This window comes from Panthera onca, chromosome B2 (genome assembly GCF_046562875.1).
Source record: "Panthera onca isolate mPanOnc1 chromosome B2, mPanOnc1 haplotype 2, whole genome shotgun sequence".
Classification (NCBI taxonomy): domain Eukaryota; kingdom Metazoa; phylum Chordata; class Mammalia; order Carnivora; family Felidae; genus Panthera; species Panthera onca.
The window spans coordinates 29,925,775-29,949,576 of record NC_138343.1 but is presented as its reverse complement, the minus strand read 5'-3'; the positions used below and the strand labels follow the sequence as shown (position 1 = coordinate 29,949,576).

At 47.4% G+C, this 23,802-nt stretch overlaps 3 protein-coding genes and 2 pseudogenes across 9 annotated transcripts in view; 3 read left to right on the top strand and 2 right to left on the bottom strand.

Annotated features, from left to right (window-relative positions):
• The window catches only part of LOC132666874 (class I histocompatibility antigen, Gogo-B*0101 alpha chain-like), a 426,482-nt gene that overhangs the window by 156,579 nt on the left and 246,101 nt on the right, over nucleotides 1-23,802 (top strand). The window lies entirely within an intron of this gene.
• Nucleotides 1-23,802, top strand: part of LOC132666876 (patr class I histocompatibility antigen, A-2 alpha chain-like) — a 538,163-nt gene that overhangs the window by 335,563 nt on the left and 178,798 nt on the right. The window lies entirely within an intron of this gene.
• The window catches only part of LOC132677782 (class I histocompatibility antigen, Gogo-B*0103 alpha chain-like), a 253,922-nt pseudogene that overhangs the window by 51,322 nt on the left and 178,798 nt on the right, over nucleotides 1-23,802 (top strand). The gene's annotated exons all lie outside the window — the stretch shown is intronic.
• LOC132675691 (class I histocompatibility antigen, Gogo-B*0201 alpha chain-like) overlaps nucleotides 1-23,802 on the bottom strand; it is a 51,184-nt pseudogene that overhangs the window by 558 nt on the left and 26,824 nt on the right. The window lies entirely within an intron of this gene.
• LOC132676559 (class I histocompatibility antigen, Gogo-B*0103 alpha chain-like) lies at nucleotides 42-2,872 on the bottom strand. The gene is made up of 6 exons (XM_081795664.1): nucleotides 2,740-2,872; nucleotides 2,184-2,453; nucleotides 1,725-2,000; nucleotides 849-1,124; nucleotides 613-731; nucleotides 42-53 (listed from the first exon to the last, which is right to left on the bottom strand). The coding sequence occupies exons 1-6, from the start codon at nucleotides 2,810-2,812 to the stop codon at nucleotides 42-44; spliced, it is 1,026 nt and encodes a 341-aa protein (XP_081651790.1). The 5' UTR covers nucleotides 2,813-2,872.

The following is a 23,802-nucleotide window of genomic DNA, read 5'->3' as shown; positions in this document are numbered from 1 at the left end:
GTAGAACAAACAGGACACGATCAGAGCCACAGGAGTTGAGACTAAAGGAGCAGCTATTGGGGGTGGGGGCGGGGGCGTGAGCTCCCCAAGGGGTCCTGTCTACATTATCCCAGGTTTCAGGGATCACTTCCTCAATACTTACATGCACCGTGAGAGTAGCTTGGTCCTTTTCCTCCTGTGGAATAAAATACCATTTTAGCCACCTGGGACAACTGGGCCATGTGATCCTAGAGCAACCTCCTAATCCTTGTTCACAATGAAGTTTCCAGAATTCTGACTGAAGACCCAGGACAAGATTGGATACATGAAGAAACAGGTGTGTGTGGGGAGGGTGGGGTGGGTCACAGGACCACCTGACTTGCTGGAGGTCTGGCCTCAGCAGGGACCTTCCTCTCTGTCCTGTCACTGCTGGGAATCAGGTCCCCGTCACCAGAATTACCAAGTGAAAATCTGTTCTTCATTTTCACAAGTGCTTTGCTACAGAGTGATTGTTAGTAACGGCTCCAGAGTGGGCAGGTCCATGTGTGTGGATGGAACCTCCCAGGAACCAGGCAGGACAATGTGCTACCTAGGAAACCCCCCAGCGGGACAAGAGAACTCAGATCCCCCCACTCTGTTCCTACCTGAGAACTTCTTCCTCCAGATCACAGCTCCAACCACCACAATGACCACAAGGACAACCACAGCAACAATGATGCCCAGGATGGGGATGGAGGGCAGAGAGGATGGCTCTGGAAAGGGAAGGAAGGTGAGGGGCTCAGACCTCTGGCTTCAGTCTTGACTTTGTGAAATTCTCCAGAAGGGCCCTGCTTTCCCTGACACGGGGCTCTACCCCAAACCCTCCTTACCCCATCTCAAGGTGATGGGCTTGGGCAGCCCCTCGTGCTGCACATGGCACGTGTATCTCTGCTCCTCTCCAGAAGACACCACCACAGCTGCCCACTTCTGGAAGGTCCCATCTCCCCCAGGTCTCGTCTCCACAAGCTCTGTGTCCTGGGTGTGGTCCTGCCCATCACGCTGCCAGGTCAGGGTGATCTCCGCAGGGTAGAAGCCCAGGGCCCAGCACCTCAGGGTCACCTCATGGTCAGAGATGGGGTGGCGGGTCACGTGTGTTTTGGGAGATTCTGAGGAAGAAGAATCAGAGAATCCACACTGTGGTTTAGCTTTATGGGCCACTGAAACTGCATCCACGTGACCATCCTGAGGTGGATAGGACCACTGGTCTGGATGGAAGAAGCACAAAACCCAGACAGCAGTCTAGCCTTCGGGATCTCCTGATCCTTGGTAAGTTCTGGAATCAGGGAGAGAACCCAGGTAGGAGGCTGCAGGTCCAAGGGGAGAACACACTGTGGTCCTGAGTGTGGTGGAGGGTGAGTGACTCAGAAAACCCGGAGTCAGATCTCCAAATATGTTCCCAGATGGAGACAAGGCCTTGAGAGGGAAGGTCAGTGTTCACAAGGTGGCTGCCAGGGTCAGAGGGAACTGCTGATGGGTTATTTCAGGGATGTCTCAACCTGCACCCCAGGGAGAGACTGGATTCCTGTCTCTCTTTTAGAGAAAAGCACCCTCAAGGTGAGTCAGTCTCTAGTAGGCATATGAACTCCGAGGCGGATCTCCTTCTTCCCACCCGTGGGAGGGGTCATGACACTGAGTCCATTTTCCCTTCCTCGTGGGCAGCCAGCCCCAGTGGAGGGGAGATCAAGGAGGCCCCGCGGTCCCAGTACCTGCGCGCAGCAGCGTCTCCTTCCCCATGTCCAGGTATTTGGCGAGCCACTCCACGCACGTGCCCTCCAGGTAGTTCCTGAAGTCTTCCGCCACGCAGGCCTCCTCCCACTTGCGGCGGGTGATCTGCGCCGCGGTGTCCGCCGCGGTCCAGGAGCGCAGGTCCTCGTTCAGGGAGATGTAATCCTTGCCGTCATAGGACACCTGACTGTACCCGCGGAGGAGGCGGCCGTCCGGTCCGACGTCACAGCCATATGTCCACTGGATGTTGTGCGACCCTGTCCCCGCCCCCAGAGCAGTAGCGATTAAGGTGAAACCGAAAGTAAACCCGCCTAAAAGCTCCCTCGGGCTCTTCCAGGGTCTTGGGACGGGGGTCACGAGGCCTCGGGTTTGCACTCTGACCCGGAGAATCGGGGCGACCCCGGCCCGTCGTGACCTGGACCCGGGCCCGCGTCGCTCACCGGACTCGCTCTGGTTGTAGTAGCGGAGCATCGTGTTCAGGTCCACTCGGGAAATCTGTGCTCTGTTCTTCACTTTCCGCGTCTCCCGGTCCCAATACTCCGGCCCCACCTGCTCCATCCACGGCGCCCGCGGCTTTTCTCTCGGATTTGGGGCGTCGCTGTCGAACCGCACGAACTGCGTGTCGTCCACGTAGCCCACGGAGATGAAGCGGGGCTCCCCGAGGCCGGGCCGGGACACCGCGGTGTCGAAATACCTCAGGGAGTGGGAGCCTGCGGGCGCGGAGGGGCTGAGACCCCGCCCGACCCTCCTCCCCGCGCGGGGCCCGGGTCCCAGGGGGAGGGGGACGGGAGGGCAGGGGGAGGGAGACCCGAGTTGGGGAGAGCAGGGCTGAGTCCGGGAGGGTCGGGGGACGGCAGGCCAGGGCGGGCTCGGAGGCGGGTGGGGGTCTGGGGTCGGGGCGGAGGACAGTCGCCTCCCCGGAGGTTCCGCGTCCCCGCCGGGCGGTCCTCTCCCTCCTGCCCCGCAGAGTCCCTTTCCTCCCGACCCCGCACTCACCCGCCCAGGTCTGGGTCACGGCCAGGGCCCCCAACAGCAGCAGGAGCACAGCTTCGGACATCACGAACCGCATCCTCGGGGTCTGGGGACAAATGTGAGTCTCAGGAGGCGGGTGAGGAAACTTGATACCCCGGAACCGCGGTGCCGCTCATTGGCTTCTCCGGAAACCGGACACTAATAGGAGTGTGAACCGAGGCCGCGTCATCAGTATCCAGGCAGAAAGACCTGACACAGGTTGTGACAGGGAGAAGTGAAACCAGGGCAGATGGGGACTCCCCAACACTGGGCTTGCCCGCCCCCGACGCCGCCGTGGGGCCAGAGTCCCTGAGAGGCGGGCCTGGGGACCTGGGACGTGGCCTGGACGCCTCACCTACTGCACAGAACGCTCTTTGTCCCACTGTGTCCCTGAGCTGTGGACCGGGAGCTGTGTGAGTCACTGATTCTCCAGCATTTTGTTCTCAGGATATCTCTACAGTCTTACAAATTAGTGAGGATCCCAAAGATAATTGTGTGTCTGTGGATTCTATGGATCCTTATTTACCACAGTAGGACTAAAACAGGTTCAAATATATATTAATTCATGTAAAATCACATGAAAACAGAAATATTGTTTGTATGGAAAGTAACATTGTTCCCAAATAAAAGGGGCACTGAGAACAGTGGTTTTCTTGCATTTCACATTTTTGCAAGTCTCTTTCTTGTCTGTCTCGTTAGAAGACCACTGGATGTTCAGATTTGCTTCTGCATCTATTGTGTTGTTTTCGTGAAGTATATGAAAAAATTTGTGTCCTTGACCAAATGTAGGAGAATAGTATGTGTCATAACCTTTTCAGATAATTATGGGTATTCATCTTTGATACTATATTAAACTACACAATGTGTACTTTCTCTGAGGTTCTTTAAGAACTGGAACCTGAAACAGTATCATTGACTGTGTCTTTCTCTGTTACATTAACTCCATAGGCCCATATGCACATGGAATGGATCTTGTACTAATGCATGATTGTTTTTCGGTAATGTGTTGTGTGTTGTTTCACTAAGTAACATAAGTGTTCCAGCATTGCTTAGAGTGGAATCAAATTATCAAAAGTCATTTGTTTTGGGGCACCTGGGTGGCTCAGTTGGTTAAGCATCTGGCTTTGGCTCAGGTCATGATCTCATGGTCCGTGAGTTCAAGTCCCGCGTGGGGCTCTGTGCTAACATCTTAGAGCCGGGAGCCTGCTTAGGATTCTGTGTCTCCCTGTCTCTCTGCGCTACCCCTGCTTGCACTCTGTCTCTCTCTTATCTCAAAAATCAATAAATGTTTAAAATTTTTTTAAAGAAACTCATTTGTTTTAATATTACCACAAATCCCAATGGAAAACGTGGTCAGTACTGAGAAGCTGTCAAGCTTCTGGGTGGGTCACAGGTTAAATGGGATGGGCTCATGGGTGATGGGTTCTAAGGAGGACACTTGTGATGAGCACTGGGTGTTGTATGTAAGTGATGAATCATTCAATTCTACTCTTGAAACTAACATTAAACTGTATGTTAAATAACGAATTTAAATAAAAACTTGAGAAAAACAATGTAATGGTAAAAACCAGCGATTGCTCACAGTAACCAGCACAGGGAGATGTTTGGTATTTGGTGGGTCATACGGTGCCTTGTTTTTGTCTGTAATTGGACAAAGTTATGTCTGGTTTCAGAGTGTCCTTGTGTGCTGTTGATGTTCTGTGAGATGACTGGCTCATGTCCCGCAGGAATAATATGGCCCAGTGATGGCATCAGTCAGCTTCTGACCACACTGAGGTCCAGCTGTCCCTGTCAGACCAGTTCCCGATGTGGGGGCTGCTGTTTCTTCTGTCTTCAATTGCATATTTTAAAACACCTACAACCTATCAATAATAATTAAAGAATCAGTGTTTTGGGGAGCCTGGGTGGCTCAGTCGGTTAAGGGTCGGACTCCTGATCTCATGGTTTGTGAGATAGAGCCCTGTGTCAGGCTCTGTGCTGACAGCGTGGAGCCTGCTTGGGATTCTCTCTCTTGATCTCTCTGTCTCTGTCTCTGCCTCTCCCCTGCTCATACTCACTCTGTCTTTCTCTGTCTTAAAATAAATAAATAAACTTTACAAAAAATCTGGAAGGACTTTTAAATCCTTAAATATTCCCACATACATTGGCCCTGTTAGGGTTCTTAAATATGTTTATTTCTTCTTATATCACACCCTGAGGAGAAGCTTTCTCTCAGCTTACGGATTGTGCAATTTTTTCACACTAAAACTACTCCCAGAATAAAGTAGGTCTTAGGTTTAATATTTCATAAGCAGGAATATTGTTCATGGTTGTTCCAGACCCTTGTTCCAATACTTATCCCTTTGTCATGGAGTACCTCCTTCCTGTCTCCTAACATGTCTGCCGGATTTGGTTACTGTTCTCTGTATCTCCTCAGAGGCCGATTTGCTCAGGAAAATCTGAAGCAAAGGAGAGAAAGGAAGAGTAATTATCTTTAGAGGAAAAAAGGAATCATGTAGCGGGGAATAAGAGGGACTCAGTGGGATTCATGTGGAGGGTGTACCTCTTGAAATCTCCCACTCTGGCACATTGTCACTCTCCTCTCCACACACACCCATGGGCCCACATCCCCCTACTGTCCACACACAGGCGAGATCTTCGTGAAGTCTATGTAGGATTGCATTGCCCTGGCCCAGCTCCTGGTGGAGCAGAACTTGCCAGCCATTGCCATCCACTGTAGGATGCCCCGAGAGGAGAGGTGAGGGAGAGATGGAAAGATGTCTTGTGTCCTTGTGAGGAAATGAGACCCATGAGATAAAGGTCTGTGAACATGTTTATGATTGTCTTTCTGACAAACAAACATGTTATGATTGTCTTTCTTGGTATCAGTAGTTTAAAGTTCTTCAATAACGAATTCTTGTGGCTAGCAACCTGTGTGGCCAAGGCATGGACATTAAGCAGGTGAACTCTGCCATCAACTACCACTGGCCTGGGATTCCCACCCCTACCTGCATCGGGTAAGCTGCACACCCACACGGACATCCCAGTGCACCTCCCAGCCCCTGATTTCCTATGTCTTCGTACCTTACATCCTCATCCCTCCTTTTGGCTGCCTTCCTACTTTGGGGTCTGCAAGTGCTACCTTCTGTCTCCTTCCAGGAGGCCTGAGCAGGCCAGTTCCCCCAAGGGCTTGGCCATCACATTTGTGTCAGGTGAAAACATGCCAAGATCCTCAGTGAAGAGCAGGGTCACACCGAGGTCAGTAGTAGTGAGCTGCCTGATGAGATGGGTATTTCCTCCTCCAGTGAGTATTGATCCCATGAAATTGGTTCCTCCAACTCTTCAGAGTCTCCTTGTTCCTTAGAGACTTTGTCTTGAACCATGTAGTGCAGGCAATGGTGCCTGATGCCTAATGGGTGCCTGGCAAGTTTATGTCCCGCAACCTTGATGCCATGTTGGGATGTTTTGTTCATTTCTATGTCCGGTCCCTTTCCTCTCACACCCAATTAATTGTTTTTGCACCCCAGTGTCTCCTCTGACCCCACACCCCACACCCCACACAAAACCTGCATGTATAGAGGTCTGTGTTTCTGTCAGTCTCACTTAGCCTTCCCATGCCTTATTGTAACTGCATGTTTTCTCTGCAGTTGCAGCCATGGGAGAGGACGCACCCATTCACAGAGCCTGATGCAGGTCTCACACCCAGGAGCCAGGAGAGCCAGGAGATCATACATGACCTGAGCTGAAATCAAGAGTCAGATGCCCACCGACTTACCTACCCAGGCACCCCTACAGTTTAGATTTCCTAATTAAATTCTTTTAAAAAATATTTTTAACTTTGAATATAGTTGGAAAACACGATTACATTAGTTTCAGGTGTACAAAAATTGACTCAAATTCTGTACACATTTTCTTTTTTTGAGAGAGAAACAGCCAGAGCAGGGAAGAGAGTCAGGGAGGGAGAGAGAGAGAGAGAGAGAGAGAGAGAGAGAGAGAGAGAGAATAAGAGAATCTCAACCAGGCTGATTCCTGCAGGGCTGGATCCCATGACCCTGGGACCATGAGCGGAGAATCCACTGCCACCCAGGGGCTCTTCACCCTCTGTCTACACCATGCTGTGCTCACCAGAGTGTAGCTGCCACCTGTCACCAGACAGTGATGTTACAGTATCACTGACGATATTCCCTTTGCTGTGCCTTTTGTTCCTATGACCTGTTCCTTCCATAACTGGAGCCTGTGTCTCCCACTCCCCTCACCCACTGTGCCCATCCTCCCACCCTCCTTCCCTCTGGCAGTCATCAGTGAGTTCTCTGTATTTATAGGTCTGATTCTGTTGTTTACTTGTCTATTTATTCATTTGTTTTGTTTTGTAAGTTCCATATATGAGTGAGATCATATGGTACTTGTCTTTGTCAGTCTGATTTCGTTCACTTAGCAGACACACTGCCCTGTTTGTCCATCCATGTTGTCACAAGTGGCAAGATCTCATCCTTTTTGTGGCTGCATAATATTCTAGTGTATGTGTATATATGTGTGTGTATATACCACACATCTTCCTTAGCCATTTGTCTCTGGGGGGAACATAGGTTGTATCCCTGTTGCTTTTGAAAACAACTTCACTCGGGGCGCCTGGGTGGCTCAGTCAGTTGAGCATCCGACTTGGCTCAGGTCACGATCTCAAATCCGTGAGTTCGAGACCTGCGTCGGGCTCTGGGTTGATGGCTCAGAGCCTGGAGCCTGCTTCCGATTCTGTCCCTCCCTCTCTCTCTGCCCCTCCCCCGTTCATGCTCTGTCTCTCTCTGTCTCAAAAATAAATAAACGTTAAAAAAAAAAAAAAGATAACAACTTCACTCACTGAACATCATTTGGGATGAGGGCGCCCCCTTGTGTCCGGGCCCCTGTCCAGGTGCTGGACCTGAAGGAGACCCTAGGGAGGGCCTGGCTGAGGAGGAGAAAGGCAGCTGGGTCTTCTCTCCATAGTCTTGTGGCTGCAGGTGGGGTGGAAGATAAGGGGACATCCCCCACTCCTCTGCTTTCAGGTGGATTCTGACTGAGAAGCCTGAGTGGGGTCTGGACTGTAACCCAGGTAGAGATGTCTGAGCAGAAGCCTGGGCTTTAGTGGGGAAAGGAATAAGTTTCTGAGCAGCCCTGGAGTCCGCAGGGGTCAGGCTCAGGGGTGAGGAGGGATTGCAGGAGAGGAGAGCTCAGGAGCCCGTGCCATTGCTGAGGTGTCTGTGTCCCTGTGCACCTTGTCCTCCAGCCCCGTGATGGTGATACAGGGAAAACCGAAAAGTAGAAACACTTCCTTGGACTCCCACTTCTAAATGTTTCAAAACTCAGTGAAACAAAAATCATTTCTGATATGGAAATAGCACTAAATGTCTATACAATGCTCCTTAGTGTGGATGTGCATACTCGCAGTTTGTGAGTGGACCCTGCATCAATCTCTGGGCTGACAGCACTGATCTGCTTGGGATTCTCTCTCTCTCCCTCCCTTTCTCTCTCTCTTTGCCCCTCCCCTGCTTGTGTACTCTCTGTCTGTCTCTCAAAAAAAAATAAATAAACCTTAAAAATAAAAGAATTGGTGTTTTCACTTTTGGGGGATAAACACCCAAGAGTGCAATTATTGGATTATATGACGAGTCACTATGCTGTAAACCTGAAAGGAATGGAAGAGTGTGTGTAAGCTACACTCAAATAATAAGAAAAAAAGAGAATTATAAATATTAGAGAACACTTTGGAAAGGAAGACATGAAATGTCACACACCTACATTGGTAATAAATAAACACAAAGAAAATGAGAGTGTGGAATATGTAGAGAAACTGGTCCTAGAGGTGTGGTGATGAGAGGATTGCAAAGCAGGGAGCTAAGATTCTCCAGGAGCCAAAGCCTCGGTCCCCTGGCTCAAGCCTCTTTGATTTTTGCATATTGTTGACAACAGCAAGTAAATACAACATAGTATTTGGCCTCTTGACAGGTCATGTACCTGCAATGTTTTCCATACTGGGTCATGAATACATCTGGCACCAGAAGGAACATTCTTATCCCCAAGGTGGCTCCTGGATGATGTCCTTCTGGAGAGAACCATAACTCCCAGTGGCTTTCTGTCCTGGGAATGAAACTTCTTTCAGTTTCTTGCTGCTCTGTCCCTTTTCTTCAGGACATTCTTATGGTGCCTCTGGCCTGTTGTTCTCCAGAATCTCCTCCTTTCTGTCTGTATACGATGGACTGTAGGAGGACATGGCATAACCCGAACTGTTGTCGGTCGATATGTTGACAGGCTCGTCGTCTCTGGCACAGACTGTACATGCAAATATAAATACACCGCATATTAATACAAACAGAATAGCAGTAGAGAAGCTAAAATTCTTAACATGCTCTATCGGGTTTAATTTTCCTCATCCCTCTGATATACTTTCTAAGATCTTAGATCTGGATAACATGCCCAGATTGGTTTTGAAAGTCTCAAAGATCTCTGCTTGCAGATGTTGAATGTCCATAGACACATTAGATTGCCCGGCAAGTGTCTCTAACATCATTCCATGGAAATTTAGTGTTATTAAACGATAATGGGGTTACACATATTGATGTAGTGTTCCAATCACAATTTAATGATACTTGTCTTTGTAGCTCAGTAATTGATCTCCCAGCAGCATCACACAGTCTGTTGTAGGCCTGCAATCTCACTGGACAGTCGACTGTCAATATCCCGCTGTGTCTTCCAAAGTTGGAGCGATTTCTCATGCCATTGTTGCACAAATTGTACTGTCTGCACAGATTGGGGCAACGAGACAGCCGCAGTAGCTGCGGCCACAGTCACAGCAATAATGCCTATGAGAGCTGCAACAAGCACTCCAGCAAACCGGTCGGGATCGGGATCGATGAAGAACTCCCCTAGAGTGTGGTCCATCAGATACATTTCTGAACAATGTTGCCGTGGTCAGGCTCGGAAAGCCGGCAGCCACAGGCCAGGGCGTGCAAAGCCGGCAGCCACAGGCCAGGGCGTGCTCTAAGCAAATATAAGCTTTCAGATGACAGAGTAAAGAGTATAGAATTGTTAAGACAATATATATATGTATAATGAGCAGTTAACGCAGATTAAAAGGGCCTCAGAATCATTCCAAACTCTCTGTCCCTTTAATAGTACGCATGGCAAACTGACACAAGCCCGTATGTACCAGGTACTATTGACTGTGAAAGATAAAGTAGAAATGTTGCTGGAGCTGTTGTTATCCTATGTGCCCTTCCAGGTATGGAAAGGGTGGGGGTCAGCAGTTAATTTCCATAGATGCTTTTGTAAGGCTCCTGGTTGTAAATGAGGACTGGGGGCAGAAAATCCCCCACTGTGCCAAACAATTGAGCCATTAGGAGTGGTGCGGATAGTATGATTATGAACACACCATTGTAGATTTTGTAATGAATTTTTAAGGCGAGCTGAGCCCATAGGGCTCCAATCAATGATGCTTCCATAGGAAGTATTTAAAGGAACTCGCCCTATGTCCCCTCTACATGCTTCCCAAGTCACCCATCCATCCCATTCTGACAATGTACAAGTAGCATGAGACGGAAACACCGGAGGAGTGTCATTAATTGTAAGATTGGAGCCAATCAGAGAATGGGCTGATAGTACAAAAATATGTTTGTGCTGGGTCCCATTTTTAGTAATAGATAGCCATGCTTGAGGCTGACTTTTGAGGCTATGTTTCCCATATCCAAAACATATAGGAGGACCTTCAATCCCTATAGTATAATCATCCATAACAGTACCTTCTTCATTTGGCCTATGTGGTCTTCTGCTGTCAAATGGCCCAGGTGTCCATTCGGTGTCATTTGTATACAGTGGCATGGGGGAGTCATACCAATTGAGTCATATCCTGACTGAGAGGTAGATGAGGGATATAAGCCCAGGAAGTGTAGTTATCAGTGCTTACTGTAATAGTATAACTGCGAGCATCGCAAGGAAAAGGTGAGCAGGAGTTTGTGGGCTGCAAGTCTGCATCAATATTTTTTCAACATCATGTGTCAACCTCTTAACTTATCCCCAAGTAGGAGGTTGAGCGACCTCGTGTTCCTCGGAAGAGGGTGTGGTGCATTGGGCACAATTATCAGTTTCTGGATGGACATTCTGCGAAACTCTTTGATTAGTGGAGTCATGGTGAACTGAGGTCACTTGGACTGGCTCATGCCTGGATATCAAGTCGTGACTGGGTAACCACTGGTAGCCTTGATCCATAGAGACATAAGCCTACCATTTGCCCCACACAACAACCTCTCCCTTTTCCCAGTGTCTCTTCTCATCTTTCCAACATACCAGCTGATAAACAGGGGTGGCTTTTTGCCTGTGCCAGTGTACCTCAGCAGCAGGACATGTATGGGGTCCTTGTGTGTCCAAGAAGTGTAAAGTATATAAGGCACAGTGTAATTGGTCCCATGGTGTAGGTCTAAGTCCTTCTTCTTTTACCCCTTTTGGTTTAATTAACATAATTTTAAGTCCCTGGTGAGTGCATTCTATGATCCCTTGACCTTGAGGGTTATAGGGAATGCCAGTAAGAGGAGTAATTTGTTGGGCTGCAAAGAAGCAGGCTACCTTATGAGATACATAGGCAGGGCCATTATCAGTTTGAATGCATTGTGGGATACCTAGAATTGCAAAGGTTTCAAGAAAATGAGCAATGACGTGCATAGCCTTTTCTCTGGTACATTCCGTGGCCCAGATCTATCTGGAGAAGGTATCCATAGTAACACGCACATAAGGGAGTTTACCAAAAGCTGCGATATGGGTAACATCAGATTGCCAAAGTTCATTTGCCTGTTGTCCACAAGGATTCACTCCAGAGGTGTATGGAGCCACAGTGAGGAGCTCGCAAGAAGGACGGGCACTAACAATATCTTTTGACTGAGCATGTGTTACAGTGTGTCTATGGGCAAGTCCTCAGGCATTACTATGGTGAAGCATATGCTCCTGTTGTGTCATCATAAGGAGCCTTGGAATAAGTCATCAGCAATGGAATTTCCTGAGGCTAACAGGCCAGGAAGGTTAGAATGACTGTGAATATGAGTGATATATAAAGGTGTGGCCTTTGCCGTATTAATTCTTGTAAATGCAAAAACAGATGATGTAATTCATTTCCTGGAACAATATTTGCGGTTTAAATATTTAGGACTGTGGGCCACACATATTGTGAATCTGTCACAACATTGAGGGAGGCAGGTACAAGATGCGACAATTCTATAACGGCTGCTAATTCAGCCTTTTGGGTAGATGTACAGGGTGTCTGTCAGGCCTTAGAAATAGGACCATGTATAGAAGTTCTACCATGACCATTTCCATCTGTACAATATGTATCAGCATCTGCTAAAGGCCGGTCTCAAATTCTCTGGCCAAATCCATGATGTAACCTTGAGAAATGACAAAATTTTGTCCCTTGGATAGTGATTGTCTAATTTCCCTATGCAATCGGACAAGGCTATTTGCCATTGTATATTAGTTTGGTAAGCCATATCAATTTGTTGATATGATAAGGGAATAATTAATTATAGAGGAGGGATCACCACCATTAAGCACACGTAGTTGGGATTGGCCTCTCCAAATTATATTCCTAATTTTATTCAGATATATGGTAAGAAGTTTAGTGTCCTTTTTTGGTAAAAACAGCCATTCAATGATTCCCCCATCCTGCCATAAGACCGCAGTGGAGAATGTGGAGTAGGAAAAATTAATAATTGAAGAGGAACATTAAGTCGAATACAAGTGAACTGACAATTCTGAATATGATTTTTAATCCATTGTAGGTCAGCCTCTGCCTCTTTTGTGAGGACTCTATAGCTGTTAAGGTTGGGATCATGGGCTAATGTTCCGAAAAGGTGAGATAAGCTATAAGTTGGGATTCCCAAAGCAGGTCGCAACCAATTTATATCTTCTAGTAACTTCTGGAAATCATTTAAAGTTTTTAAATTATCTCGGCATCTTTGTACTTTTGGGGGAAAGATGGTTGCTTTCTGATTTTTGCACCAAGATAAAGGAAGGGATCTTGGGTTTGCACCTTATCCTCTGCTATTATTAGGCCATATTTGGGTAACAATAATCTAGCAGCTTGATAAAGATCTACCTGTGTAGGCGTTTCTGCAGCAAAAAGAATATCATCCATGTAATGGATAATCAACACCTGTGGAAACCGAAAGCCTAATTGTGAAAGCTGCGGATTAGCAAAATGCTGACACATAGTAGGGCTATTAAGCATACCTTGCAGAAGCACTTTCCATTTATAGCATTGCACAGGAACCATATGACTGTATGAAGGTACAGAAAAAGCAAATTTTTCTCTATCATCTGGCTGTAGTAGAATTGTGAAAAAACAATCTTCAAATCTACTATAATTAATGACCAGTTCTGAGGAATCATAGTAACAATGGGAGCCCAGGTTGCAAAGGTCCCATAGGTTGTATAACCTCGTTTACCTTCCTTAAGTCCATTAACATTCTCCATTTCCCAGATCTTTTCTTTATCACAACCACCGGAGAATTCCATGGACTGGTGGACATTTCTATATGACCGGCATCCCATTGTTCTTGCACTAATTGCTCTAAAGTCTCTAGTTTCTTTTTTGGAAGGGGCCACTGTTCCACCCACACCAGGGCAGTCGTTAACCATTTTAATGGTAAGGCATAACGTTGTTCAGGATAGTGGCCCTTACACTAAATTTGAATTCTGTACAGGATATCCCAGTTCCACACAAGGAGGCCACATTTCAGCAGTAATTGGCTTCATATGCCCATTTTCTTGTTGTCCAAGCCCTTTTACTGGATTATAGTTCATTTTGGACATCATATTGGTTGCAGTAGGGAAACATAAGGGATATTAATATATGCTCCTCATTGACTTCATAGGTCTCTTCCCCACAGATTAGTAGCTCTATCAGTAACATGAGGCTGGATAGTAGCAGCCTGGCCTTCAGGCCCTTTACATAGAAAAATTTCAACATTCTGTTGGATATGAGTAGCTTTCCCTACACCTGTAAAGACTGCGGATACAGGACGAAGTGGCCAATTCTTGGGCCAAAACTTAGAAGCAATGATGGTGACATCAGCTCCTGAGTCTACCAGGCCAGTAAACAATTTTCCATTAATTTGTAAGGTCATCTCAGGCCTTCCATCCTTTAGAAACGTTTGCTAAGATACCGGTTTGCCAGTAGGTCCAAACCCTCCCTACCATTCTATCGTCATGGATGTAAAGTAATGTAATTAGTTGAGCAATGGGATCTCCTGCCATGACACAGTAAGGAACAGAAGTACTAACCATTCCTAAAATTTCATCCTTAAAATCAACATCTATAATTCCTAAGTGGACATGGACTCCCTTGGATGTAAGACTACTTCGTCCAATAAGAAGGCCACCGGACCCTGAAGGCAGAGGGCCATAAATCCCAGTTTTAACCTTATAAATTCCCAAGGCGGATTCCAGGACCAGGGAATCTGGGGCTGGGATATCTAATGCAGAGCTCCCTCCTGTGGCCTGGAGGGGGTCATGGACAGATTTCCATGAAGAGTCTCTTTGCTCACAGGATAACAATGTAGAATCTGATTCCCCATATTGTTTGCATTAGGGCCTTGTGTGTGTGTGTGGGGTGGGGGGGGGGGGCAGATTATCCCTTTTCCCCACAGAGACGACAGGAGAGCTCCATTCTTATGGAATTTAGATCCACATTGATTTGCAAAGTGACAGCCTTTATTGCATGGGGCACATAAGCCAAGAGGTTTAGTATTTCCTTCTGGTGGCCAAGGGGTATCACAGCAATTGTTAGGAATCTAGGACTCAGCTGTGGACAATCCTTTTTATAATGTCCCAATCTGCCACAGCAAAGACACTTGGACTGTTTGTAAGGCACTATTCCAGTGCCTTGAATAGCCCCTGTCAGTAGCCCCATTTTACAGATCTCTGAGCCGATACCTTGACAAGGCCTTTAAATAATCAGTTCACTCACCTCACCGAGATTTTACTGGACATTGTTGGCATTCCTTATTAGCATTATCAAAACCCAGCAGCTGTAAAAGGAAATCCCATAAATCTGCCCGAGAAACGGTTTTTATAATAACATCCTTTAGCCCATCCATGAAATCTACATAGGGCTCCTTAGGACTCTGTTTAACCTGAAGAAAAGAGGTTGTAGCCTGTCCTGGGGGAGCTGTTTTCTCCCAGGCACCAAGTCAGCACAACTAGCTTGTATCGCGGCTTGATCATCATACTGAAGCTGAATCTGTATGGCAAACCATTGTCCAGTCTGGTAAGTTGTTCTCCGGTAATGGGCACAGGAGCGTTGGCGGTGGCCAAACACCAGGCCTGTATCTGTGCTTCTTCATCCCACCAAGTTCTAAACTGCAAAAATTCAGAAGAACTTAGAACAGTGCGACCTAGGACCCACCACCCCCCCCCCCCAAGTCCCACGGAATGAGTCGCTCTGAATTCGCTAAACCACACACCAATCCCAATGTATAAGGGGAATTAATTCCCCTTAATTCCCCTTAATACTGCGTGCAAACCTGTTTCAAATCCTTAATGACCTTAAAACTTAAAGGTAATGATGATCAAATCGTTGCCCTCCTTGTGGATATTGCTGATGAGAAGGAATTTGGGTAATGTTGACAGGATAAACTGCAGGCATACTAGCCATTAATTCAGTGTCCCCCACAGGCTTAGCTTGTTGAAGCATCTGCATCATGGGGGAAACAGGAACTGTGATGCTCAGAACAGAAGTATCAAGAATTGGGTTTTTTGAATAAGCGGAACATTTAGTTTCCTCAAAAGGATCTACCAGCTCAGTACCGTGGGGCAGTGTGGGAGGCAGGTGTCCGGAGGCTTGAGCTGCAACTATCTCTGGGCCATTAACCCGGGACCCCCGTAGGTTTCTGTCCCTCTGGTGGTGGGCCTAGGGGCTGGGCTCCCAGTCCTCATTATCCACAAGCTCATGATCACTTTCAGCCAGTGAGGGGTTGCAAGAACTAATGCCCCCTTCTTCCCAGGATTCTGACTGCAAGGGCTGCAAAGCCAGGGAAATTAAATTACATAAAGACCTTAGGGAGAGAGGGATTACTTTTTCTTTTGATGAGCTGAGGGCAAAGCACCTAAGACCAAATTCCATAGTTTCTGATTCAAAGCACTTTTGCCAGAGGGTGTAAACCAGTAACAATGTTTCTTTACCAAATAAAACAAATCCTCAAACACTGAACAGTTCACTTCTACCCCTGAGCTCTTTAATAAAGTCTGCAAGAGCTAAATATATGAGTCCTAACTAGATGAGGTAGAATTCCCCATACTTAGCCTGCAGAAATCCTGAAGGGTGAGCTTCCTGGCTCCAAAGTTCCCTTCGGTTCCCGCGGCACTTTGGCACTTAGGCACTTCTTCAGTGGTGTGGCAAACGTCCACCTTCATGTCCCTGTTCTGGCCCCAGCTGTAGAGAGACAGGGCCTGAAGGTGCCCTGAGGGGAGAATTGCAAAGCAGGGGGGTGACTCTCCAGGAGCCTAAGCACTGGTCTCTTGGTTCAAGCCTCTTTTATTTTTGTAAATTGTCTGATAACAGCGAGCACATGCAACATAGTATCTGGCATCTTGACAGGCGGTGCACCTGCAGTATATTCTATACTGGGTCATGAGTACATCTGGTACCAGACAAAACATTCTTATCCCAGGCTTGATGCCGGTATTATATCCTTCTGGAGAGAGCGAGCAGTCCCGGCTCTGTCCTGGGAATGGAACTGTTTTCCATTTCTTGCTGTTCTGCCCCTTTCCTTCCAGACATTCTTACGGTGCCTCTTGCTACTTGTTTTCCACCAGAATAAAAAATTGGACCAAAACTTAGTATCTTCAACTTGGGAAAGGTGAAAGTAGGTGAGGAGAGTGTCCAACAGAGGGTCGGGAAAATACACCATCATAAAGGATAATGGGAGTGAAGACTGGTATAAAAATTTTCAAGGGTTCTGCAAAATGTCTCCACAATTTAAGTGTGCTGATACTGTGACATAGACATTCTCTTTTAGGAGTTTAAGCTTTTTTTAAAAAGTTTTTTCTTTATTTTGAGAAAAATGAGAAAGAGTGCACGCAGGATTGGGGAGGGGGGCAGAGAGAGAGAGGAGAAAAAATCCCAAGCAGTCCGACACCAGGGGGGGTCTCAGGAACCTGGAGATCATGAGCTGAGCTGAAATCAAGAGGCTCATGCTTACCAGACTAAGCCACACAGGTAGGAGTGTATCCTAAGGAGATAATCACATGTGTTCTCAAACATATATTTTCAGGGGGCCGACTGGGTGACTCAGTTGGTTAAGTGTCAGACTTCGGCTCAGGTCATGATCTCAAGATTTGTGAGTGTGAGCCCCGTTCAGGCTCTGTGCTGATAGCTCAGAGCCTGGAGCCTGCCTTGGATTCTGTGACTCTCCCTCTTTCTGCCTCTCCCGTTTTCACGCTCTCTCTCTCAAAAATAAATAAACGTTAAAAAACTTCAACACTAGGGCTCCTGGGTGGCTCAGTTGGTTAAGCCTCTGACTTCAGTTCAGGTCATGATCTCATGGTTTGTGAGTTCGAGCCCCATATCAGGGCTCTGTGCTGACAGCATGGAGCCTGGAGCCTGCTTCAGATTCTGTGCCACCCCCCCACCCCCAATCCTCCCCAACTCATGCTATGTCTGTCTCTCTCTCAAAGTAAATAAACGTTAACAAATATTTTTTTTTTTTTAAACTTCAACACTATATTTTCAGGGAAGTTTCTAGAATTGCGGTTTATAAAAACAAAGAATGGAACTATATCTAGTGCTAGAATCAATATGATAATGATAAGCATAAGTAGTGGAATACGTCTCAGGCATTATCCTCATGTGATGTACACAGAGGGTCAAAGTTAATCATCAAAGCAAACCCATGAGGCACCCCCTACGGGATCCCTTTGTACACACAGGGAGAGGGAGACTCAGGGAGGATAAGAAGGTAGTGGAACCAGGGTTCAATCCAGAACGTTTGCACTCAGAGGCTTTGTCGACTTGTCTTTCTTTGGTTCTCTGTCCATCAGGAGGTGGGTATGAGTGTGCACTCCATGCAAGTGAACTGTTGCAACGTTCCAGAATGTTCTGCGATGGGAGGCTGGTAGGCTCAGAGCCTAAGAGGACATTAAGAGACAGTGGGACTTGCGTGCTCAAATCACACTAAAGCCCATCATCCTGTGTACATCGTACATCTCGAGGCTTCCAGAGGCTCAATGTCAGCTGACTCCAGATGTAAAATGAAGAACAAGCGTGAGCCCCTGGTGACATGACACTGGCAGTGTCCTGTGGGAGGTGGGCATTAGCAGAAATGACAAGAAAATGTAAGTCACTCCTGAGGTGAGTGTGTGTGGACAAAGGTCAGGATATCCCGAGGACAGATGACAGGAGACCTAACAGGTCCCTAGTCACTAGAATCGATCATATCTACAGAGTGTAAGAGGCATATGGCATACGGAACAGAATCTGAACCACACACACTGGTGAACAATCCTAGAACAAGAAAGAGCTCTGGGAAGTTAAAATTATGACTCTAGAAATGAATAATTTAGTCCATAATGTGGATGATTACAGTTGTACTTCCCCGAAATAGTACAGTCAGGAGGTGAAGGCAGCAGGAGAGAGGACCTGTTTGGTTCTTAAAATTTGTTTCTAAAAATTTCAAGAATATTTCTCAGAGTTGACAGGGAGCAACACATATGTTGAAAGTCCTACCCAAGTTCTTAACTAGAGTGGATGACAAGAGACCCACACGAAGACACGTCACAATGAAATGTCAGGAGGAGGGTAGAGGAGCAGACACCTTGGAAACTACAGACACAACAACACAGAACTGGCAGCTGGGAGACATGACCGACGGTCCCCAAATCCCAAGGACAACTGTGACCAGCACAGAGTCTCCATCCCGTCACAGTGGGAATCAGGGTGAGGGTAGCCCAAAGGCACATCAGATGTTTAGAGTGTCAGTGTCTACTTTCCATGTTCCCTCCATGGGATACCACTAGGCAAAGGGGAAAATGATGGAGAAAAGCAAAAGATGAGAGTGCGTGGGATCCAGGCAACAGGGAGCCAGAAGGAGTGAGGCAGAGGGCACCCAGGCTGAGCTGAGGGGGTCCGGCTGTCAGCCCTGCCCCAGGTGTGCAAGCATCCCGTCCACATGGGGCAGGACTGAGGGTTGTGGGACAGGCTTCTGCACAGACATGAGGTGGAATAGTGGATGGGCTCAAATAGATTCATGAAGATTTACCCGGGGGAGCTTGGGAAGGATTTAAATGAGAACAACAGAAACTAAGCAAATGAAGGATAAGATATGTATTTACTCTGGGAAAATAATAAGATGAGTCAGGAAAGGTAAAGTAATCATAGTCTACTAAATGCTCAGTTGTGAGTAGCATTTCACGGTCATACAAATGCAAACAGTGCACAGTGAGCTAATCAAAGTTATAAAATAATTATATGGGGCATATGGGAGAGTGTGAAAGAGCAAATTCAGTAAAGATGATGCATAAACCTGAAAACCAGAGAATGGGTGCAAGAAGCAGGCTATTTAGAGGCACAGAAGCAATAATCAGAGAATCAGCTAACATAACTAATGCAGGTGATCTCTGAGATTCAGGAAAGGGGGACATAGAAGATTGGGGATCTGACTTGACCTCAAGCACTGCAGAAGTATTAGGCTTTTTAAAACTCTGTGTCTATCCATTTGCTAAAGACAACATGGTAGGTGACAAATGGAGTCAGGAAAGTTCTGCACGGAGGCCATAGAGGTGGGGCAGGAGTTGTGAGAGTCATGGAAACAAGTGTTGGATTTTTATGGGAGGATTTTGTTTTGATTTCTTTAGTTGTGTTTCATGTTTTTGCATAGGAGTCAGGACAGCATGTTTGTATGGGGAACGGCTGAGCCAGCAGAGAGGGGGAAATGGATGATGCAGGTGCCCAAATGGAGGGGCAGCCTGAGACAGGAGGGGCGCCTCCACCATCACTTGGAAGGTGAGGACACAGGTGCAGATGGGCGAGAGGATAGGGAGGAGGTGTACTTCTCATCTGAGTGAGAAACAAAGGAGCTCATCACCTCAGGGAGGGGAGCAGGGAGGAGTGCAGGAGACTGAGGAGGGGGGAGGAAGTGAGAAGCAGCCCTCTCAGGAGGGGGACAGTGAGCTGACTGTGGAAATGGCATCTGGAGAGAGCAGGGCTGGGACCCCTGAGCTCTGTCCTCATCACCTTAGAGACAGAGAGAGCTCCAGCAACAAGAGCATCTATCATAGACTTGGAGAAAATGCAACAAAGTAGCTCAGGTGTGAGAATTACCATCCTTTTTACTTCGTCCTCATTCGCTTTTCTCATTTCATAATTTTTCTACAGGGAATATACATCACCTCATATATACTGTACATCATACATATACATTATAACCAGTTTATACATGTTTCTTTACACTTTAGAAGGGAAGGAGATGGTAGGAAATTCAGCAGCTCAGGACACAGAACTGGGGAGGTGGGGGAGGGGGGCTGGGCCTGCCTATCTACGCCCTGGGCAGGGGACTCACAGAGACTTTGCTCCATTTCTCAGGACCCTGCCTCTGGGTGTGGGAGGGTGGGGGCAAGCAGGATCTTTCTCATGCTTCTGGGGTGTGCTCCTTTATTCATATATTACTATCTTGTCAGTTTAAATACTTTCTAGATGATGGGTTTTGTATGTTACATGGCATATTAAGCTGTTCTCATGGGAGTACTTGTCCATACAATCAAGCCCACCTGCTTCAGAAATGAAAATTCAAAGGCAAAATAGTTCAAGGAAAAGATGATTGGTCCTAAAGTAGAAGATCAGAACCCGAGTCTTGATTAATGGTCTGAGGATAATCTTTCAAGTGTTAGGGATTTTAAACTAGTTTATGTTTTGAAAACATCACTCCAGCACATACAAGGGAACCAGCAGATAATCACAAATATCCAAATATAAAGATGTCATCTGGTAATCCCTCATCCTCCCAGTCACCCAAGTCCTCTCCCCAAAATACATCACAATGAGCCATTTCTCCTTTCTCCTACCCCTCCCCCCAAATACATCCGTGCATATATGTCTACTGTTAGTTCATAAAGAAGTTCAGGGCAGAGACTGGGAGAAGATATTTGCAAATCACATGTCTAACAAAGGACCTGTTTTAGAACACCCATAAAACCCTTAAAAAGCAACAATAAGCCAAACTCATTTAAAAAATGAGCAAAACGCCTGAGCAGACAGCTCACCAAGAACATATACTCCTGGCAAATAAGCACATGAGAAGGTGCTCACAGCAGGTGTCATTAGGGAAATGCAAAGGGAACAACAGTGATCTGCCATCACACTCCTGTTAGAATGGTGGGAATCCAAGTGCTGACCAGGACTTGGAGCAACAGAAAGCCTCAGTCACTAATGGCAGGAATACAAAGTAACACAGTCACTGTGGGCATCGGTCAGCAGCTTCTTGTAAAGCCAAACACAGACTAAGCATGGGAGCTGCTGATCCCTCTCTGAGGTATTTACCCAACTCATTAGACAACTTATGTCTGCACAACAACCTGCATGCACATTTTCATAGTGGGACAGCCTGTATCTCTGGGCTGCACATCCTGACTTCCTTCCAACACTACTTCATGCAAAGGGACAAAGCATAAAGAGGAACTTCACGGGGAGAATCTGGGCAAGACGACCTTAGCCAGGGGGTGAAGGTTAACTTCATCAGTGATGACCAAGTGATCACTGTATGCTCTTGATATGTTGTGTTGAGAATGGCCCATCCAGTTGTGGTCTTCCCAAGCCCATACCCTTGGGCAGCCTAATTCACAATGAGGGATAGTCTACAATGTACCTGAAAGTTTTCCTCAAACATAAAAAGAAAAAAAAAAAAAAAGGAAAGTCTGAGAAATGGTCACAGCCTGAGGAGCCTGAAGGAGATACGAGTGGACTATCTTGGATGGGATCTTGGAAGAGAAAACAAACCAATAAAACAAATCCTGTGTGGAGTTCAGTAGTAGGAATGATGAGTATTGCATCATCATCTATGGTAAATGCATGAGGTTCAGGGTGGTTTTAACTACAGGGCAACCGAGTGTGGGGAGAAAGGGACTCTGCGCTAACTTTGTAATTCTCTGTAAATCTCAAACTATTCTAAAATAAAAGAGTTTCTTTTTTACAGTAGCCCTCAAACAAGTAGTAGGTCCAGGAGGAAAAACTGTCTACTCTTCAGGTTTCCTGGGGTTGTTCAAGGGCCTGGAGAGAGAGGTTGTGGGGAGGACAGAGGGAAACTACAGACACAGGACAGGGCTCAAGGATCTCCTCTCCTCTGCTCCCTGCCCCACCCCTGCACCTGCCCCCAGGGCTGCTAAGAAGGCACCTTCATCCCCCCCCCTTCCCTCCCTGCTCAGCCTGACTCAGTGCAGCCCAGTCCTCTCCCCTGGCTGTGCAGAACCGGAGAGCGGCAGCGCTCCTGTGTGGCCACAGGGATGACGACAGAAAACCCGAGTTCCCTTTGGGGTTCTCCCCAGGGGCCTAAAGGGACCTTGACCCTGGTGTCCCTGTCAGGTGTTCCTGCTTCTGCTTCCAGACCTACAGGATCCTCCTCCAGCGAACCAAGTCTGGATTTTCCATTCCTAAGATGTGGTCGAAGAAGGGCAGGAGGAGGAGGCGGGTAATGAACTGGAATCTGGGGAGGCTCCTGGAGAAGTGAGCAGAGGTAGGAAATTGTGACATTAGGGGATGAAGGCCAACAAGAGTGCAGGAGGAGGAACCAGGGACCAGAGGTCAGGGGAAGGGTCATCTTAGGGGACCCTCGTGGGGGGAGGAGGGGTTCTGTCTGGAAGAGGCACGGGGCATCTGGGTGGGGCCATGGTGGATGTCTCTGTTTTGCACCTGATGGTCATTACACAGGAGTCAGCTCTGTAATTGATCAGGAAACTGTATCCAGGTTTAGGCATTTTTCCATACTTACAACACGAATAGTTCAAGCATCCTGGAATGAAGGGGAAAGAAGAGAGAGGGGAGGTGGTTAAGGGGCTCCCTTTCTTCCAGAGCAAGACCCCCTTTTGCTGGGGAGGCAGGGAGAGGCAAGAACTGAGAGGAGGGACAGCAAGGTCTGTGCAACCTGAAGGGACCTGTTCTAATACTAGAGTTTCCAGATCCCACTCCCTGGGCTAAGATTTCACAGCCACCTGCCATCCACCCCTGTGTCACCTGGAGACATTCTCTCTTTGTGAACATGGGAAACCACCCCTCCAAGAGGACGATTCACAGGGTCTCCAACAGGGAGGTGCCCAGCAGCTGGGGCCATGGAGGCTGCGTTCCTGGAACTCAGAGACAGGACGTGGGGTGGAGGCTGGACACTACAGGGGCTACAAGGACATGAGCCATGAGTCAGGCCCAGGCTTCTGCCTACCATTTCCCCCAGGACCCAAATGTGTCCCCTCCCTGCTCCCCAGGCCTGCAGGACCCAGGCATCTCAACACCATGCCCAAGATTGACAGGGGGAAGCCCCTGTGCCAGGGGGTCAGACCCCCACATTTGGAACCTAGAGGGTGGCCCCCTTCCCCACCTAGAGGGCACAGGACCCTGGCTTGCTGCCTCTTCTTCCCCTTGGTGCACCCTCGAAACAGAGTCTTGGTGCACCCTCGAAACCCAGACTGCTGTCTGGGTCCCTCAGGCCTGGCTTCCTGTCTCTACAAACTGTGAAATCACAACCTCTGTTTCTGTTGCATCTACAAACCTCACATTGTCATTTCTGTACATTGTCACTCAGGTACAAAGAATTCGGACCTCCCTGTGGTTGCCTCTGTAATCCATGACAACCCAGGGGTTTGAGGTGTGTTCTAATTTCCAAATCTAATTTCCAAATATTTGGGGATTGTCCAGAGAATCTCATGTTACTAATTTATTGTCACTATGGTTACAGAGTGTACTCTGTAATTTCCCTGCCTTCACATTTATTTAGGGACAGTCTGTGGTCTATTTTGGCTCATGGAATGGTTGAAGTTGTCTAATCCTTACATGTTCTATTAATGAGAGAAGAATAT

What these genes read in the sequence shown, in the direction of transcription:
- LOC132676559 (XM_081795664.1), bottom strand. Translation starts at nt 2,812, where the DNA reads ATGCGGTTCGTGATGTCCGAAGCTGTGCTCCTGCTGCTGTTGGGGGCC. An exon ending in CTACAACCAGAGCGAGTCCG is followed by an intron (nt 2,001 to 2,183) that starts GTGAGCGACGCG and finishes GGGCGGGGACAG; the next exon opens with GGTCGCACAACATCCAGTGG. An exon ending in GCCCATCACCTTGAGATGGG is followed by an intron (nt 732 to 848) that starts GTAAGGAGGGTT and finishes TTCCCTTTCCAG; the next exon opens with AGCCATCCTCTCTGCCCTCC.